The sequence below is a fragment of the Rhinopithecus bieti genome, unplaced genomic scaffold (genome assembly GCF_001698545.2).
Source record: "Rhinopithecus bieti isolate Rb0 unplaced genomic scaffold, ASM169854v2 scaffold_15296, whole genome shotgun sequence".
Lineage (NCBI taxonomy): Eukaryota > Metazoa > Chordata > Mammalia > Primates > Cercopithecidae > Rhinopithecus > Rhinopithecus bieti.
Genome location: NW_016809075.1, coordinates 730,777 through 750,984, shown reverse-complemented (window position 1 = coordinate 750,984; position 20,208 = coordinate 730,777). Strand labels below are relative to the sequence as shown.

Sequence of the window (20,208 nt, the reverse complement as noted above, 5' to 3'; positions counted from 1 at the left end):
AAAGGAAATCCAAATTAATTTCTTGGGATAGCATCACCTGCTTTGTGTCAGGGAACAAACAGTGAGTCAGAAGTGTCATATAAAACCCAATAGCAACGAGCTGATTCTGCACTGAGGTTTGCAGAATGGTAATGTGACTTCCCTGGCTCCAGGACTTGATTCTGCACCGAGGTTCACAGAATTAGAATGCAACTTCCCTGGCTCCATGGCATGTTGATGAGAGGCAGAAACAAAGACCAGGGAGCCTGGGGGTGGTATCTATTGGAATCTTTCAGCCTCACTGATCAAAGTAGCTTGGCCATGTCCTTTTAAGTCATGGATGAGATGGAAAAGGGCCAGAGATCAGGTGGGGGGAAATATAGCTGGGTCAGAAGGAGTTTTATTGACAACTTAAGGAATAGCAACTCCTCTGGTATTCAATATGTAGGTGAAGCTAAAGAGGATATTGGGAATGTGTGCAGGAAGCCTCATGCAAGAATGTTCACAGTGGCACTGCTTGTAGTAATATAAACATTGGAATTAACTTAAATGTCCATCAAGCAGAGACTGGATAAATGTACCAGGGTGAACTTACTTAATGGAATAATAGACAGTAGTGACAGTGGAATAAACAAGAGCTACAAGTATTAACATGGATGGCTTTTCAACTGCACAATGCTGAGCAAAAGCGCAAACAGAAGAAAGAAAATGTGTATATAAAGAAAAACCATGCATATCAAGTTTAAGAAAATGTGAAACCATACTATATATTATGTATCCAATTGTGACTGGATATAGGCATACATAGTACAAATGTTCTAAAATGCATGGGAATAATAAAAACCAAATTCAGTTTAGTGGTTATATTTGGGGAGATGGAGAGGAGATGTGGCCAGGGAGGGGTTACACAAGAGACGCCAATTGTATTAATGTTTTATCCTTTAATGTGGGCAGTAGGTACATAGGTGTTTCGCTCTATTACTCTGTAGTTCTTTTGTAAGTCTGAAATATTTCACAAGAACTTATCATCCTCCTCCTATCCACACAGAATTTTTAAAGAATCTAGAAGATAGCGTTTCTGAGGAAGGAAAATGGGTATGTTGGAGTGTTACAAAGAGAGATAAAGTGATGTAGAGTCTTGCAAGAGTAGGTGCTTAATATATGTATTTGCTGAAATTAATGAAGGTTGGGAAGGAAAGTAAACAGACCCAGAGAGTAATAGAGAAGGGGAATGAGATGAAAGGGCCCTGGGGAGAGGAAAGTTTGGAACCAGTGATGTGTGGAAAATAGTAGCACACACAATAAAGCAAGGCGGGAGGATCTGTGAGTTGGGTGGATGCTGAAAACCAGCCAAACGCCCCACTTCCTCAGCCTCAGAGCTTGGAAGGAGCTTCTGCTGTCTTGGGAAATGCTGTTGCCAGAATGTCATCTTCTAGGTGCTGCTTATCAGGATGCCATAAATGTTTTCTTAAACAAATTATTCTTGCAAACAGAGAGGGAGAAAGAAAATGCATTTGAGTTTATCCCTACAAGAAAGTCATCAAAAAACGACGATCAGCCTGACCTTTTTTGCTGAACTAGGAGAGTTCCTTTAGTCGTTTTTCATGAAGTTTGCAGTGTGATTTTTATTCTCTTTTCTAGATCATATTTTCCTATGATCTACAAGGTGACATACAGTTTTGATAGGGATGTGATCAGCATTCTGGTTTAATAATTGGCATACAATGGGTTTTTTGGAATTGCGTCATATGTCTTCAGTATTATTATCTCTTTGCTTGGATGATTTATTCTCCTGGATTCTGAGAACACAAGTTGGGCTTTTAGAGTTAGCAGGCAGAAAAATGTTCATTTTAAAACCTGTTACTCCACAAAGTCTGGTGTGCCCTCAGCTCCTTTGATGTTGCTCAGTAGACACTGCGAACGTTTCAGACAAATTCATTTTTAACTGCTCACTGAGGGCTTTGTGATTATCATCTAGTCATTGTTCTAACCATTGGGACAGGCCTTTGCTGAACAATGTTGAATTAATCAGGCAGAACAGAGCCCTAATCTCCGTGTTCCTTTTGTCTGTATGAACTGAGCCCTGGACTCAGAGCACGTAGAATTCTGGGGCTTAGGAAGCTTCTGCCTGTGCTTTATTTTGTTGTTGTATTCAATTAAAAATTAATTTTAGTTTGTTCTCTTTCTCCTCCATGGCTCAAACTATTAAAGATAGTTCTGAGGAAGGAAATGCAAAATAGCAAGAAATTGTTCTGCTTGCCAATGGCCCAGGCCCTCTTGCTTTCTAGGTTAAAAGGACTGTTTGGGGGAAATGAAGTTCTCTGTCTCTCTAATGACATTGTTTAGTTTTGCATCCTATTTTAGTTGGAGGGTGAAATGAACCAGATCTGTTTCTAGCCAGTCTGACTCTTTGATTCCAGGTTGGGGCATCTTCAACAGGGTTTTATATCCTGTTGGAATGCAAGGCTATTTTAAGAAATCCCTATTGGATTGAGAAAAAGCACATAGTATAATTATGGTGACCAAACCATGTGTTCCAGATTTTCCAGGATGTTCCCCAATTTCAAGTAATTTCAGTCTTTTCAATAAAGTAAGGGCATTTTGTATACATCAACATGGAGCCTGATAAAAGGTATCTTTGTGTATGTGAGTGTGTAAAATAAAAATAAATATATATAAGTATATATATTTTTTATATAAGTAAAAATATACGTACACACTTTTTTGCTGTGTGTATTTATTTAAATGAAATGATTTTTAGGATCTTGTGGTTTCAGAATAGAGGACCAGTGAGTATTGCAGAAATAACTGTCAAGGTCCTAACTAGCTGAGTGACCTTGAACAAGTCAGTTCCTGTCTCTGGATCTCATCAGTTCCTCACCATTCTGGCGCAGAGCAGGATCTCAGTAACGGTGCTGGTGAAAATCAAATGCCAAGCCCTTTCAGAATTCTCAGCTTTTGTCTTTACTTCTCCCTCTGTGTGTTCCATACTCCATGGCCTCATCCATTGTACTTGCCTCAGACTTCATATTGTGTGATCTTTTACTCTTATCTTGTAAGCTTCACTCCTAGGCTGCAAGTGGCTTGAGGGCTGGCATGGGTCTTCACATTTAAAAATTCTCTATGGTTTAGCACAGTGCCAGGCAGATATAAAAAAACAAACTGAAGGAAATACACCAAAAGATGAGATAATAGATGACAATAAAATGTATTCTTTACACTTTTCATATTTTCCATTATTATTATTATTTTTTTTTTTGAGACAGAGTCTCACTCTTGTCACTGAGGCTAGAGTGCAGTGGCGCAATCTCGGCTCACCGCAACCCCTGCCTCCCAGGTTCGACCAATTCTCCCGCCTCAGCCTCCCAAGAAGGTGGGATTACAGGCACCCGCCATCATGCCCAGCTAATTTTCGTATGTTTGTAGAGATGGGGTTTCACCATGATGGCCAGGTTGGTCGTGAACTCCTGACCTCAGGTGATCTACCTGCCTCGGCCTCCTAAAGTGCTGGGATTACAGGCGTGAGCCACTGCGCCTGGCCCATTATTTTATTTTATTTTATTTTATTTTTTATCATAAATAGTATTACTTAGAGAATGATACAAATAAAAACAACAAGCGGTATTTTTTTTGAACACTCAGGATCGGAGAGGATCTGAGAAGCATGCTGTACATGTTTCCACCCCAAGGCCAATTCAGCATCCTTGCCTTAGCTTCCAATGTGCAAGAACAGTTGGCTATTCCTAGGGCTCTCCCACAAGCCCCAGACACACTGTTGTGAGGGGCGGCCACGTGGGTGTCACAGCTGGGAGCTGGTTCTACTGTGGGCTGTCCATTTTCAGGGATTAATTTGGGCTGTGTTATGGTAATCAAGCACAAACCAACAGTTAAGTGGGATGTCCTATATATACCAAATATCCCTGCAGCTGGAAGACACTCAATTATCTTGACTGTCTTGGGGCTGAGCTGAGTGATGCAGCCAGGCCCTGTGCTAGGTGTGAAAGTGACTCAGAGGAGCCAGGCTGTGTGTTTCGTGCTGTTTAGGAGTTTGCAAGCTAGTTGGGCTAATAATATGTGTGCATTCAAAGCTAACCAATATCAGAAAGCTGTATTTAAGTTTCAGAATGAATGGTAAAGAAAACCAAGTGGGCCACAGGAGTTTCTAGGAGGTAGAGAGGGTAGGAGGGCTGTGTAAGAAGGTGGTGTTTTGAGATGGGACTTGACCCAGGGTCTCCAACGGTGGCGAAGAGGAGGCAGGCCTTCCAGGGAAGGAGACAGCTTGCAGAAAAGCCTGGCAGTGGGAGTAAGTTTGGCTTGTGTATTTCATTTAGGAGTGGTGGGGAACTGAGTGATGGATGGGGACAGAGAAGAAAATGTGCAGCCACGAGTGGGAAAGTGATGGAGACGTGGGTATAGGCCAGGTCTGGGAAGGCCCTGAGAATAGGACAAAGGTGGAGCCATGAGCTGGAAGGTGGTGGGGGCCCCTGTGTGGCTCTCAGGGGAGGAGGTGCTGTAATGTAACCACTTTGGGTCATAGATTCTTCCCATATGTGGAAATGTGGTATGAACCCTGTTAAGAACATGGGCCATGGGTGAGCTGCTTGTGTTTGACTCCTGGCTCCATGTCATGTTACCTGTTTGAGACTCAATTTCCTCATCTGCAAAATGGGGATAATGAAGCCCCTTCTCCTAAAATTGTTCTGAGGATAAAAGAGATAATCCATATAAAGTGTTTAGCATAATGTCTGGCACATTGCTTGAGTCTAATAAATCGCTGTTATATGCAAATGAAGATCAGTACTTATTTCATCAGTCTGGTAGAAATGGTAGTCAATCTAGAAAAACCAAATATTAAAAGAACTGGAAATTATCCTATTAAGAGAATGAACTTGAGAATGCTTCAGGGAGATCTTCGTTGGAAAGTCCCACTCCAATTCTACAATTTGGCTCCATTTACTGTGGCTTAGCTTTTGTGAAATATTTATGTTGGCAGGTTACTCAACTATAATTTTTGTTCGTTATCCCTCTAAGCTTGGTGAGGAAGATTAGTCTGTTTATCTTATATTGCAGAAGACACATGTAGATATAAATGCACTGCTATTTAGTTACAACATCTCTTCCATTAGCATTTATCGTGGTTGTCAGCCAAACTCCTCTGGGGTAGAGGAGAAGAGAAGGAGACAAAGGGGTACGTCAGTGGTGGTGGTCAGGCACAATTTTATATTGTGAAGAAGAAGGTGGTGGAAAATTTGGAGGTACCAGGGTGGTTTCTGCTTAGCCAGACTTAAGACTCAGCCTTGGAAGTCTTTGCAGAAGATTAGGAATGACCAAAATTGCGAAAAGAGGACTGGCAAAGCAAACCAAATACCTCATACTCTTTAAAGTATTAGTCATTCCTTTGGATGCTATAGTTTAAGTTCTCCCTAATTGAAGTTAACAGTCTTTGGGGGACATTTGAATGCCATTATCAGTGAACTTCTTAGTGGAGAATTATTTTCCAAGCCAAAGGACAACATCCCCAAACTTGGCTGCTGCTTGACATTCCTGTGTGCCGGACTTACGTGAGTCTTTTTAACTAATGACAATGGTGAGCTGAGAAGGTCCCCCAGGGGATATGACTCACAGTGACTCAGGTGCACCAGAGCCTTGATCTAGCCCTATTGTTTTTCGTCAATAGGTCTTTGCCATGCTCCAGCTGGAATATCAGTGGAACTGAGCTGGCCATGATAGAAGGAGAGGCCATTCAATGCCAATGCTCTTGCAAGATGCCTGGCAGTGCCAGTTACCTCTGCAGTGGCTGCCCTGGTCTATGTGTGCTGGCTAACCACATAGATGATGGTGGCAGTGCCTAGTGGTCCAGGCAGATGGGGGCCTGAAGGAGCAGAGGGAAGGCATCAAACACATCTCAGGGCACAGCCTTGACAACTTCAGATGCCTCGTAGGTTCTTCTCATACATAATAACGAATCTTTTCCACAGCCCTGCAAAACACTGGTTGCTGTTTGACATAGGACAAATGCCTGTGTTGACCCTCAATCTCCAGCCCACGGAGCTGACCTCCTGCGTTGTCTTCACTACCCCATCTATAGGACTTTTTACTCTCATTGAGAAGAGAATGATTCCTCCATTTAGAAGGAAACATACTGCACTCCAGGCTGGGCCTTTTGCGTTTGGCTCAAGACCTGTGCAGTGTTTGTTTTTTCCCTGCCACACATCCATTTCCCCTTCCTTTAGAAGCAGCATTCTAATTTTCCTTGGGGTCAGCATCCCTTCCTCAGTCTTAGCCAATGTGGGCCAGATAGAGCTGACCCCACCCTCTGGAGGCCTGGTATGTGTGTGTGACCTAGGTCCAGCCAGTTGGCATCATAGTGCTTGATGGAACATATAAGTCAAGCTGGACTGATGGGTTTTAGCTCTAGGGTTTTTTATGTAACTATCGACAAAGAGGTTCTTGCTTTCCTCTGGGGCTGCTAACTTGGTAGGGTATAAAGTTGGAGCTGCTGGTGGATTATCTACATGAATAAAGAAGAAGAGCTTTCCCAGAGAATAAAGTAAAACCAAGAGGCAGAGGGAGAGAGACATGTTCCCGAAGACGGCGTTTGAGCACCTGGGCACCTGAATGTCGATCCTTAATTACAGAAGCCAAATAAATGAGCTTTTGGTTTGAACCATTTTGAGTTGGTGTTTTTGTCACTTGCAGCCTAAATAATTTCAGATATGAAAAGTTCATCAAAAAGGTGTACAATAAAATTTAGGAACTTTGAGGCTGCAGTGCTGTGATCCGACCACTGCACTCCAGCCTGGGTGACAAAGCAAGACACAGTCTCAAAAAATTTTTTTAAGGGGAACTTGTATTTTCCTGAGGACTGTGCCTTTGCATATTGTCTGTGGTACTAGCAGTCTATCACCCACCCAGGGACCACAGAAATCTTGGGTGGCAGAAACGGGCAGTACTTTTACATCTCCAATACCTGTGGCTTCTGGCCACCTTGATTTTAGAGAAGAGAGTCAGAGGTAATGTTTAGTTGAAGAACTTTCCTCAACCAGTATTTTCCAGCTAACTTTCTTGTAATATTGAAATATATTTGTTTTATTGTAATATTGAAATATTGTTGTTTTCTGTAATATTGAAAAACTGTCCAGGCAAATACTGATCCGCTGGGCTATATAGAAAAGGTATAGAAATCATTCACTGGAATGGAAAGTCGAGTGTATTCTGAGCTTTAAAGGGTCTGAAACATTTCAGGAGAAAATCACAGAGTTCTGGAATCATCATTTTAGCACAGGACCTTAGAGTCCTATTCTGGTTGAACCTCTTTATTCCAGAGGAGAAAAGATTCAGAGAGACAAAGAAGCTTTGGTGAAGGCTCATGGTGAATATAGTTGCAGATGCTCAGTACAAATGAAGAGGAGAGAGGGTCCCGCTGAATACCTCACAAAGACCAGAAACTAGACCCTTTGCTTACTGTGTTATAACTCTTTAAACAGATTCCCATCCAAAACCATCACTGCTGAAACATCCAGCAGTGTGGCCTAGCTTCAGGTAAAGATGGATCCAGGAGTTTGGAATCAAATTCTAAAGACAAAGTCTTTTTTTCTCTGTATTAATTGTGCTGCTTTCCTTTGTGTTGGTTTTAATTCCCCAGCAGGTTCTATCCACCTGGTGCCTTCTGGCAGCTGTAAGATTTTATGCTACCCGATTAGTAATTCCAGTTGATGAGGAGCTTATATTTCCCAATAGTTCCAGCAGAATCTCAGGAGTCATGTTTGTGGGCTTCAAAAGGGTAACCCCTGAATCAGTCGGTGTGGCCAGGGGTTTGCCTGCAGCATCATGGGCCAACTCAAATCAGCTGAATGGAAACTGAGAGTAGGCGAGGGATGGGCAAGGTGAACATGCAGTTACCTGAAGGAGAAATCGTTGCCGGAAACACTAGAGGACCACTACTCTTACCTTGGGCCAGGAGGAGGTGGGGTGGGGGAGGGCCAGAGATTTTATTTCAGGAGCTAAATCCCAGGGCTTAGTAATGGTATTTGGCCTTAAGCTTACAAATGGCACTTTCATCCAGCAATATAAGCCCTGAAGTTTTTCTCAGCGGCAGAGAAGAGGTTTCCAGGAGGGCGTCAGTTTGGCCCTTGGGGGTGGCCTGGCCTCTGCTAAACATCTCAGGCGTGCTCCTCCATTTTCTGGCCGTGATAGGGCACGCCGCCAAGCATATCTCAGACAAATATCTGTATTGTTTGTGGTGTGATTGTGACTTCCTGTCTTCCAATTTAGTTTTCTGCCTTACTTTTCACTGTCTGGGTCAGTTGATATTACATCTGGTACTTCCTGTTTTTTAAGCCTCTGACTCTAGTCATCTGACTGTAGAAAACAGAGGTCAACTTCTTCATAAGTGATGCCAGCTTTAGTCACTTGTTTTGGTATACTAGTTGAGATTTGCGTAAGGAGAATTGTCAGGTGTCTGCTGGTTTTTTCAGCCTCAGACACTTCCCTATTTATAAGTTTTTGTTTTTCAGACATTGGGACTTTCTCCCCGTTGTGTGGATGTGGTGGGAGTGGGTGATCTCTGCCTTGCCCGCACAAATAATTCAACAGTGATTCTCTCTCTCTTAAGGAGAACTACCAGTCCCACGGCTGCAGCTCTAGAATGAGGGTGTTTGGGCCTAACAGGCTCAGCCATCCTTCTGGCATCTCACCCTGTCTCCTTTCCCATCCTTGGATTCACTTCTCTCCCTTTTTCTCTCCACTTCAAAAGTGGTTAGCTCCAATTAAACACCTGGAGTTGGGACAGCAGAAAAGCTGCTAAATGCAGATTTGCTTTATCTCACTAAAGAAAGAGGAACATTTTAGTCACTAATTTTCACTTCTTTTAACCTTTCTTTCCACAGAATGGCCTGCCTTTTGCTAGAAGGGGACAAAACCCTAAGATATTTATATCCCTGAGTAGAACATTTATGATATCGCTTACACAGCTTCCTGGCCTGAGCTTTTCCAGACTTAGCTTAGTTTTTAGTCAAAGTAGAGGGATGGATTTAAGGAACTGTCTAAGATAATAAAGAAGAGAGGACATTTGTCCTACCTAAAGGCAATGGCAGCTTGTGGGTGTGGCGGGGGGAATCTATAAAAAACATCGAAATAGGCTGGGCATGGTGGCTCACGCCTGTTATCTCAGCACTTTGGGAGGCCGAGGCGGACTGACACCTGAGGTCAGGAGTTCAAGACTAGCTTGGCCAACACAGTAAAACGCCATCTCTACTATACAAAAATTAGCCAGGCATGGTGGTCGGTGCCTGTAATCCCAGCTACTCTGAAGGCTGAAACAGGAGAATGGTGTGAACCCAGCAGGCGAAGGTTGCAGTGAGCTGAGATCGCGCCACTGCACTCCAGCCTGGGTGACAGAGCGAGACTCTGTCTCAAAAAAAAAAAAAAAAAAAAAAAATTGAAACAAACCCTTGAGACTTGACATTCTGCTCCTTCTCCATGTGAGGTCTTTGCTGAGCAAGAGCAGTGGTTAGCCGTGGCAGCTGTGCAGAATCAGAGCATGGCTGTGGGTGTGTTCCACTGGCATCTCCAAGGCTGTAGCTGGACTTCACAAAGGCTCAGTTCCCAGAGGAACAGCCTCTGACTGCCCTACTTCCCAGGGACATGGGAGGTGAAGGCCAAATCTTCTCTCCTCTTCTCTCCTGCTTTCTCCTTGAGCAGTGGGACCACTGGAGCTGTGGAAATATCTGGGCCTCCAGTGTTTCTGCCAACAGGGTCACAAGAGCAAGGAAAATCTGGTCTCGGAATTCTCCCTTCACTTGTCTTTTACCTGGGTGATGATGGAGGGGCATGTTGGAAGTCTGTTTGGCTACTTGTGTGTGTATGTGTGTGTGTGTGTGTGCGCGCTCGCACACATGTGAGACGCACATGCCCAGCAACATCCCAGCTCAGGCCTTCATATTCCTCAGTTGGAACTACAGAATTAAGTGCTTACCTTACCCATTGAAAGAGAGGCAATACTGCTCAGTGTCATGACTTAAAACAAGAGAAAAACCAACAAAATCCCAAACCAAACAAAACCCCCCTTGTTTTGTTGTAATGCTTTAAATGACCTCGTTTCTTCTCTGAAGCCACCTCATGAGGTTGGAAGGACAGGCATCATTGATGGATGGGAGGTTTTAGATGGGGAGAGGGAAAGAACCCACCTGTCCGTGGGCTTGCACGTCCAGCATCAGTTTAGAAGGCTTGCATTTCATTTTTAGTTGACAAAAGAAACCAAACCAACCAACCAGCAAGCAACAACAAATGGCCTTTCACCCATATAGACAAATGAAATCTGACATGCCTGGAGTTTATGGGGAAGCCATCCAAAGCAGATGGCGCCATCACAAAGTTATCAATGCCATCAGAAGGGGATGGACACCTGCGGTGAAATGAGATTTCTAGAGTCCCTCTAATTCCTGCTTCCATATAGGAAGGTGTCCTCCTACACTCTGTCCCTGAAGCTCTAACAGAGGTCAACCAGGGCAGTAGGAGTTTCCTGATGGCTTGTAGAAAGGACAGCGGCTCACCCTGGGATTGGACTCTGTCTCTGTTCCCTTTTTTTCTTCCTTCTCACCTCCACCAAGTCTGATTCCAGTCCCAGTGAGGATGTCACCTGGGAAATACCTCATGTGTCCAAGGAGTCTTACCTTTTGCATGTTCTGCTCTGTGATCTCTGGTGGGAATCTGCAGTACAGCAGAACTGGATTGGAACAAGGCAACAAGGACCAGGAGACTTCCGTCCAAATCTTGGCTTAGCTATTTTCACTTACTGAATGTCCTAGGAAGGCACTTAATCTTTTCAAGTCTCTCTTGGTGTATCTGTAAAATAACAAACCAAGGTGTTTGGTGTGGTGTTCTAACAGTGCTTGCTATAGTGCCTGGCACCCAGTAAGTCCTCAATACAAGGAAGAGATTAGTAGTATCCTCTGGATACAGTCCAATTTTTCTAACCCTCAGTGAAATTCCAGTGAGCTGCTACTTTTGATTATCATGCTAATCACAGATACTATGATTTTTAAACATCTTCTCTTTCAAAAATATATTTGCTTATGGCCTAGTATTACAGTGAAGACTCTGGCATGCAACAGACCTGGGTTCACGTTCCGGCTTCACCATTTATCTCCTTCTCTTCTCTGTTTCCTTATCTGAGAGCTGGGGCTAAGGACAGACAGTTCCTTCAGGTTGTGTTATACATGTGAGAAATGTATGAAAAGGGCTCAATGAGTGGTTGTTGTTGTTCTGTTTTATTGAGTACTTATTGTGTGCTCAGTGTTCTCCCACCTGATTTCTTGTGTTGTCAACACAATAATCTTGAGAGGTAGGAATTATTATCATTCTCATTTTATGGGATAGGAAACTGAGGCTCTGGGAGCTCAAGTCTGAGGTTACATAGCTAGGAAGTGGTTGAAACTGCATTTAAATCTCAGTGTGGGAATCTTTCCACATCACTCTCCAACTGAACCCTACACATTTTTACCCCAGCCCTGGGGTTCCTACCCTCTCTTTAGCTTTCAGCATTTCCAGGATTCATTCTCCTCTGGGTGTGCCACCATGTCCTCAGCCAGGATGTCCAGAGGTTTCCTGTCCTGGCCTCTGCCATCTCTGTCTCTCTCCATGCTTGTCTCCCTCACCAGATTTTGGCATCCTTGAGGGCTGTGGCTAGGCTAGTCCCTACTTCCCCAGCGCTGGTGGCCAGTCTGGCCCACAGCAGACCTCTCCCCAGTGTGTGTAAAATTAGAAACTGACAATGCAAGGTGGTGCCTGGGAGTTTCAGGGTGCAGGGCCACCCCACACTGTCTGTCCATCTCCATCTCTGGATGACCTGGCACAGATGGGCTACCTGAGATGTCCCGAAATGTCTGTGGACTGTGAACTCCACTTTCCTCTGAGTCATCAGCACTCCACATACACTGAGCTCATCTGCCTCTACTGGCAAGATGACCCAGGTCTGCTGGCATCGTGACCCACATCCTGCCCCCATCCTGTGTACCCATCGTGGGGTATTAGTAAGCCCAACAGCTCTGGCCCACACTGCTTTACCAGTACTCTAAGCCTCTACTGCTGACCACAGCCACATGCAAGCTTCCAAACATGCCTCAAACATGTATTTGTCTGTTCATTCATTCATTCCCACACTAATCTAGGTCCTACAGATCCCTAGACAAATAAGGAACTTGGGCCCGGCGCGGTGGCTCACGCCTGTAATCCCAGCTTTTAGAAAGGCAGAGGCGGGAGAATAGCTTGAGCCCAGGAGTTTGAGACCTGCCTGGGCAATGTAGCAAGACTCCGTTCTCCACAAAAAGGAAAAAAAAAAGACCAAAAAAAAAAAAAGTGTGACAAATAAGGAACTCAGAGTTAAGCGTAAGAGTTTCCCACACCTGGGTATGTCTCAGAGTCACCTAGGAAAGTTTTTACAAATACAGTTTCCTGGACCCTGTTGGAGACCTACAGAAGCGGAATCTCTAGGAGCAGGTTTGTAGAAATCTGTATATTTAAGATACTCATAGCCCGACTCTGAACACAACTGGTTTGGGGAACCTGTAGTCAGGGAATTCGCTGAGTAGTAATACCTTGACGTGTATTTGCTGAGTAGCAAATACCTTGAGAAGGCAAAAAGCAAGACAGAGGCTGCGAGTGGGGAGTGCTGCCCCGCCACGGCCTTATCCTTTGCATTTGGGATCATGGCCTCTAAAAATCCTGCAGTATTTTCTTCTTCCCAGGAGCCCCTGCATATAAAACTGCTACAAGATAGTCAGCTCCCTGATGACAGGGACACATTTGTTTCCATCCCTGTTATGTCCCCTGTGACCACAGCAGGGCCTGGTATCTAGTTGGTGCCAGGTAAAAATTTGTTGAATGAATGAATTCATTCCCTGATTCCCTTTAGGTGCGGCATGCATACCACCTTGTTTCTTGACACCCTGTGTGTGTCTGTGTCTACAGGGAATGGCACGCTAGGAGGAGAGGTTACCACGGCTTTGCATCCACAGGTCCCCTCCAGGCCCTGGACTGTGAGGAGAAATGGGGGTTGGAAGTGGGGTCTATACCCTGTTCCTGCAGGGAGAAAGGGGAGCATCGGGACAGGAGTGTGCCCAGTCCCCTGGGGCGTGTGGGATTTGCCAAAGACAGAGCTTGGCCTGGATTGAGGAAGAGAGAGGCGGTTGGCATAGAGCAGTCATTCAGACAGCAGTTGACCTCCTAGCAGCTCCAGTGAGGCCCTGTGGACCTCGGTCCTCCCCAGCCGGCCCACTGAGGCCTCAGAGAGAAGCCCATCCATCACGGGGACCCCCAGGGAGGGTCGGGGTGGGGGGGGGGGCTTTCTGTGAGTCAGTTAAGGGGCTCTGTTTTCAGCACAGATCTTGTCAAATTCAAGCTGTCAACCGCACAGACCCTGAAAGCCTGTCACAGATCCCTGGGGACAGGCGTGTGGCGCACGACCTTGAGGGGGCTCTGCTGAGTGTGGGACTGTGGTGATAAGAGGGACAAATGAGAGGAAGCCACCTGGGCCAATTGCTTTGTGCTCACCCACACCGCCCCTTTGTGCTTGTCCTTGAGGGACGTTGGGGCAGCTGCACTGAATATATTTCCTCCTTTCCCCCCTTGGTTGCCGCTCTCCCTTTCCGCCATCTCTTACAAGGCACGGGGAAGGAGGCAGTGCACGCAGATTAAGGACAGACCGGCTCTGCCGCTTAGAAGCTGTGTGACCTTGGGCAAGTGACTTAACTTCTCTGAATCTTTTCCCTCAGGTTGTGATGAAGATTGCAAGAGGTGATACACTGCTAAGCACAGGCCGGCATGTTGTAACTGCTCCAGGATTATTCACTATTATCATTTTCATGGAGGTGAGGCACAAAGAGCTTTGAGTCCTTGCTGGTGTTCCCTCATCTCCTTAGCATTTCAAGCTGCACACTTCAACTCTATGTGACCTCACAACATCCCAGTGCCCATTTAAAGGTGAATAAATAAGCCAGGCGTGGTGGCTCACGCCTGTAATCCCAGCACTTTGGGAGGCCGAGGTGGGTGAATCACTCGAGGTCAGGAGTTCAAGACCAGCCTGGCCAACATGGCGAAATCCCATCTCCACTAAAAATACAAAAATTAGCTGGGTGTGGCAGTACATGCCTGTAGTCCCAGCTACTCAGGAGGCTGAGGCAGGAGAATCACTTGAACCTGGAAGGCGGAGGTTGCAGTGAGTCGGATGGCGCCACTGCACTCCAGCCTGGGTGACAGAGTGAGACCATTGGCTCTGGGGCAGGGGTTAACTCAGCTGGGGCTGTGAGGAGCTTACATCTGGTCTTTGGGTGAAGGTTGAAATCATGTTAGCTAAAAGGAGCCACGGGGGCAGGTCTGAGACATGAAGAAGGCCAAGAACAGATGGGAGCTCCGAGGAATGAGAACGCCAGGGAGGCCAGGGAAGCAGCAGCAAGACTGACAAAATGGGGAGCTGCCCAGGACCACTGGTGGGCGTGCCCTGATGTCTGTGAGGAGACTGTTTTGGACCTCCTGTGGGGGCCGGTTTAAAGGGCCCAAAATGTTCTAGAAGACTCCTCTGAGGAAAGCCAGTGTTCTCTCACCTTGCACCTGTGTTGAGTCCTGGCTGCTAGGACTGGTCCCAAGCCTCCTCCTCCTCCTCAGGAGGAAACATTGCTGGTTGGAGAAGAGATCCAGGCAGAAACAGTAGGAACCTACTGCCCCCCACCCCCAGCCCGGCCCCAGCCCCTGGCTGCCTCCTCACCTGCACTGATGGAGCACCTACTGGGTTAGGGGGTTACAAAAGTTGCGGGACAGGACTATTGGCTTGGCTTCTCCTCTTCATGGGAGGATCCTTAGCCCTGGCCAAGACAAGGAGCTCACACAGCCTCTCAGGAGGACTGTGTCCAAAGGACAAAACCAAACTCCTCCCCCAAGATCAGGCAGGGCCAGGCTGTGAGCCAGAGGAGCCTTGAACTGTGGCAAGGGCCACTGCCACCCAGAAGCAGCGCTGGTGGAGGGAGGGGGGAGGGGGAGGCCGAGGGAGGCCGGTGGTGGTCGGGCAGGCAGTGGGCAGACAGGGGTTATTGAAGGGCATGGTTTGCCTCCACGATTACTCAAAGGCAAGCTGCAGTTCTTACCGGCCCGTTAAGAATGGCACCTACCTTATGAAATGTCAGGGCAGAGTGGAAGCCCAGAGAGCATTACCAGAAAAGAGTCACGCAATCTCTGGTCCACGCCTGTGAGTGACTGGGAGCTTGTTTGTGTGGGGCTGTTCCCACGGCTGGAAGCCCTAGGTAACCCCAGCCCGCCGCAACTCACAGATGATGCTAAACAGCCCCGGCTGCCTCTGCCTTGGACACCATGTTCTCTTTCCCTCTTCCTGGGTGTCAAAGGGCTTACACTAGACGCATGTTTCCCCAAATGCGCTTTTGGGTACCACCGGCAAAACACAAACCAAATTTAGGTAGTGGATGGACAGGCTATGTTATATATTTATTTTTAATGCTTATTGGAAAAAAATTTAATTGGCACATCAAACTTATTATTTCATGGTTATTGGTACGTGGGATAAGACTAAGTTTAGTTAGGTAAAAAAGAGAAGTCAAATTTAAAGAAAAAACAATCAGGTAAATATTAGTATGGTTAACACTGTTCACTAGAAATACAATGGGAGACAAAATGAGAGCCACATACATGATTTAAAATTTTCTGTGGAATTTTAAATCATGGAATAAAAGTCACATGGAATAAAAAAATAAGTAGGCAAAGTTATTCTAATAGCATATGTTTTATTTAACTTGGTATGTCAAAAATACCATTTCTACATGTAATCACTAGAAAAATTATTGAGAGAGATTTTATTGATGGATTTTTTTTTTTTTGAAAGGCAGAGTTTCACTCTATTGCTTAGGTTGTGTGGTGGTGCGATCTCGGCCCAATGCAACCTCTGCCTCCTGGGTTCAAGCGATTCTCCTGCCTCAGCCTCCTGAATAGCTGGGATCAGAGGCACGTGCCACCATGCTCGACTAATTTTTGTATTTGTAGTAGAGATGGGGTTTCACCATGTTGGCCAGGCTGGTCTTGAACTCCTGAACTGACTGCTTTGGCCTCCCAAAGTGCTAAGATTACAGGGTGAGCCACTGCCTCCGGCCCTAATTGACTTTTTTTTTAGTAATAACTCATCAAAAGCTGGTGTGTGTTCTATGTCACATCTCGATATGACCCAGGCATATTTTAAGGGCTCATGGCCACATGTGGCTTGTGGCCACTGTGCTGGAAGTGTGGAGACCTAGGCAGGCAGGGCAACACTGTGAAGGCAGAATATAAATGTATGCAGCCCAGAGTCTTCCAGCCTTAACATCTGTGCTTCTGCCATATGCTCACTCTCTGCCTCACCCAGAATTGCTCCTTCACTCTCCAAATTGAGACTCAGTTTACTGCCTATACTCTCTACTTTACTCTCTACTTTCTTCACTTGCCAAGCAACATGCTTCATCGGTTGTCCACCAGAAATTTTATTATGTGGAAAGTTCGTATTGAATGTGTCTGCCAAATCTTTTGTGAGAAATAAGTCAGAGAGAAGCTCCTTTTGAAAGCCAGAGAGAAATGCCCCTTGGGTCATCCCTGCTGCTGCCTTACTCATCGGCCAGTGGCAACGTGCATGGGTGTGTTCACCAGTGACAGATCGCCTTTCTCTAATTCATCTGGCAGGTGCATTGAGGAGATGGGACAACTCTTCTTCGAATCCCTTAGCATCATTTGTTATCAGTCTTTAATATTCATGAGGATCATCTGGGGAGCTTCTTAAAAATGCAAGGGTAATTATAAAATCATTGGATGGGGTATATGATTACGATTCTGGGAATGTGATTCTGATGTGAATGAACATTTGAGAACCACTGCCTGAAATGTTTTCCTAAAGTATGAAGGCTGGCGATGGCTTGTTGGAGAACTCCAAATTGGAATTTCATAGGTTTCATCATTTCAGATCTAGACCAGCCTTGTCTTCACTAGAAGAAGAAGCACGGACTGGTTCCACCCCATGGTCATGACTGAACTAATCAGAAACTCTCTTGAATTTGCCACAAAGAACTGAGCACCAATTAAAAATTGCCTTGGAAGAAATACCTACTAAATTCTAGCCAAGCCGGGCATCAGCTCCCTGGGCCCTTAGTGACTATTATTTCCAAAAAGTGTTCTCACTCCGATCCATTTGTTCTCCCTGCCGTTTTAAATCCTGTAATATTCTCTAGAGACCAATTACTATTATCTGAATGGAAGCATGAGTCATAAGTGGGAATGAGCTTGTCCTGGATCAGGTTTCCATGTGCGTGCTCAAGTGTGTGTGTGTGTGTGTGTGTGTGTGTGTGTGTGTTACATCACAAGGCAAATCGCTGGTACCTAGAATCATTGAGAAACCCATCCTCCCATTACAGTCTAAGAATGAAGCCCTTGGGACTTAAGGATTCAAGATGGTTGGGTAAAGTGAACTCAACTCATGTTAAGCAGGAGAACAGGAGGAGGATTCTGAGACCCAAAGGCAAGACCAGGACGCGAGAGAAAACAATGGGAACCTTAAAGTAAAGGGGGAGAGAATTTAGATTTATTAAAGACATACTCTGGACCAGGCATTTAAAATTTGTTACTTTTTAATAACCCTGTAAACTAAATATGTTTTGTCCCATTTGACAGACTAAGATATTGAGGCAAAGAGTGGTAACTTGTCTGATATCAGCCAGAGGGAGGTAGGAGAGCTGGGGAAGGCTGATCCCAAAGCTGGTGTTTTTCTCTAAATGCCAAATACTCTCTCAAGATAGTGATTACTCAACCTATTTCTGGGCTCACTACTCCTTTTGTGAAAAAAGAATGCAAGACGAAGTACACTGTGTCTGCTGAAGGCAGATCAAGTCACCATGTCCCTGGAGGAAACGGATGCATCCTTGCCAGCATCAGTTCCCACGGTGCACTTGAGAATGTGGTGCTCTAGTCGGGATCTTCAGCATCATTAACCTGGTTTACGTACATTGTATCAGCCAGGGAACCACCAGAGGTAGACGACACACTGAAAGGGGTAATAATGGAGTGAAGGTTTAATGAAAAGACAATCTACAGAGGTGTGGGGAGGGTTTGGGAACCAAAGGGGAAGGAGAAACCTGCAAGAGAAGCTGTTATCACCCCAGATCTGAAGGGGCAAGCAGAAGGAGTGCTTTCTCAAAACTCAGGGAGAAGTGTAGCCCTGGGAGAGGGGCCCTTAGCTGGGGAGCTGTGGGCACAGGGAGAGGCAGGCAGTCACTGCCAACACAGCCAGGGGAGCAGAGGAATCAGTCCCCCACCTCCCCCTTTCACCCTCTGATCTCGTGCCTCAGCAAGTGGGGAACAACCAGCACACACCCCAAACCCGTGGAACAGTGCCTGTACTTGGTAAGGACTAAGTGGTGTCCATTATTCCCATCAATAGTAACTAACTGCCTGGTGCCTATCCGAGGCCATTTCTCCAGAAAATGAACAGAGAGCCCTCTCCTCTCTGCTGAAAACCGGAAGCAAATTGGTCTGGAGAAATGGAATTTGCTGCTTAAGCCTAGTGTGGGTCCTCACCCACCTAACTGAATATGACATTATTCAAGTTATAAGGGAAACTCTTGTTTGATTTACTCCTTTTGTTTGTTTGTTTGTTTTGTTTTTGAGACAGAGTCTCGCTCTGTCACTTGGGCTGGAATGCAATGGCACGATCTCGGCTCACTGCAACCTCCGCCTGCTGGGTTCAAACAATTCTCCCTGCCTCAGCATCCGGAGTAGCTGGGATTACAGGGGCCCACCACCATGCCCGGTTGATTTTTGTATTTTTTAATAGAGATGGGGTGTCACCATGTTGGCCAGGCTGGTCTTGAACTCCTGACCTCAGGTGATCCGCCCACCTTGGCCTCCCAAAGAGTTGGGATTACAGGCATGCCCGGCCTGATTGACTCTTGAATTAAATGACTCTGAATTAGACTATCTTTCTCCTAAGAAATGTGGAGACTGACCATGGATCAGGAGGATTTATGAGCTATTTGATTAAGAGATCAAGAGAGGATTTATGTCAAGTTTGCTGTGTGTGCCTTGTGACCAAGGGATGCATGCAGCTGATTCAAATGGGAAGCACAGTGGGATGGGAAATGAGCCACCCTGCTAGTCACTGGGCACCCCCAGCGCCTTCCAGCTCCTAATCTATTCTTTCTCTTCCCCACCCTGCTCTGTGGCCAGTGGGGCCTGACACCTAAGGACTGCATCACTCAGCCATCCTTGCCAGCTGGGTTCCAATTGGGTTTAACAAATGGGGAACCCAGCAGGAGATCTGAGGGTGGGAGGGAAGAGACATTGGCATATTTCTCTGCCCCGGGTCTCTGATATTAGCTGCGCCCCTCCATTACCTCAGTTCCCACTGGCAGCCATCCTTCAGGACTCCAGCTTCAACTGGGCTCCAGTGACACTATTTCCTTCTGGTGTCCCTTCAGCCTTGGTGTGGCTGTTGCTTCTCATTGGTGGTTGGTCCCTGGGTGCCTCACCTTTCTTGTTCTGTTCCCTCAACCTGGCCCACAACTCTGTGAAGGGTCCATTCATTAAAGGCTCTTCATTTGAACCATCTGTGATGCTTTGTGAGCCGCACCCTTCTGACCCTGACCTACTTGTAGCTTCTTCTAATCAACCATAGCAGATGCTCAACTGAGAATCTTGAATGAAATGGCTCTGTGGCATTTGGATATCCCAGAGGACATGACTGATGTTCTTATATAAACATGATGTTATTGTGTGTGTTGGGGGGTGGGGTGGGCAAATGTATGAATAAACTGGCTCTAAAACTTACTTTAAAGATAAAGTATTCAATGATAGATTCCAATGCCAAGAGGAATTAGAAATGACCAACACTGTCATGCATGACCTTGTTATTCAAGAGTCATCAGAAAGGTAGTATATCTTTGTCACATTTTATCTTAAAATGGTCAGAATAGTGAGAATTGACCCTCACACAGCTTGGGTTTGCAGAATAGTTCTAGACACTTGTTTATGTTTCTAGAGTTTTATTAACTACGGTCTATTCTGAACTGAGGGATTCATCCTATTTTATACTCGCATGGTATCAAATCAGGGAAAGGAGATCTCAGGGTCTTGGTTTCTTAGCCCCTTTATGCTTGTCTCTCTAGACACTTCCTTGACTATTGTCCTTAGAAAAGGGAGCCAAAGGGAAAGTTG

The 20,208-nt window shown here is 45.7% G+C and overlaps 1 protein-coding gene across 1 annotated transcript in view; it reads right to left on the bottom strand.

Annotated features, from left to right (window-relative positions):
- Positions 1-13,632, bottom strand: part of LOC108539583 (heterogeneous nuclear ribonucleoprotein K-like) — a 48,125-nt gene extending 34,493 nt beyond the window's left edge. The window contains 3 exon segments of the mRNA XM_017888395.1: positions 11,846-11,987; positions 12,977-13,059; positions 13,531-13,632. Coding sequence (XP_017743884.1) covers positions 11,846-11,987; positions 12,977-13,059; positions 13,531-13,632 — 327 coding nt within the window.
- Between the last annotated feature and the right edge of the window lie 6,576 nt (positions 13,633-20,208).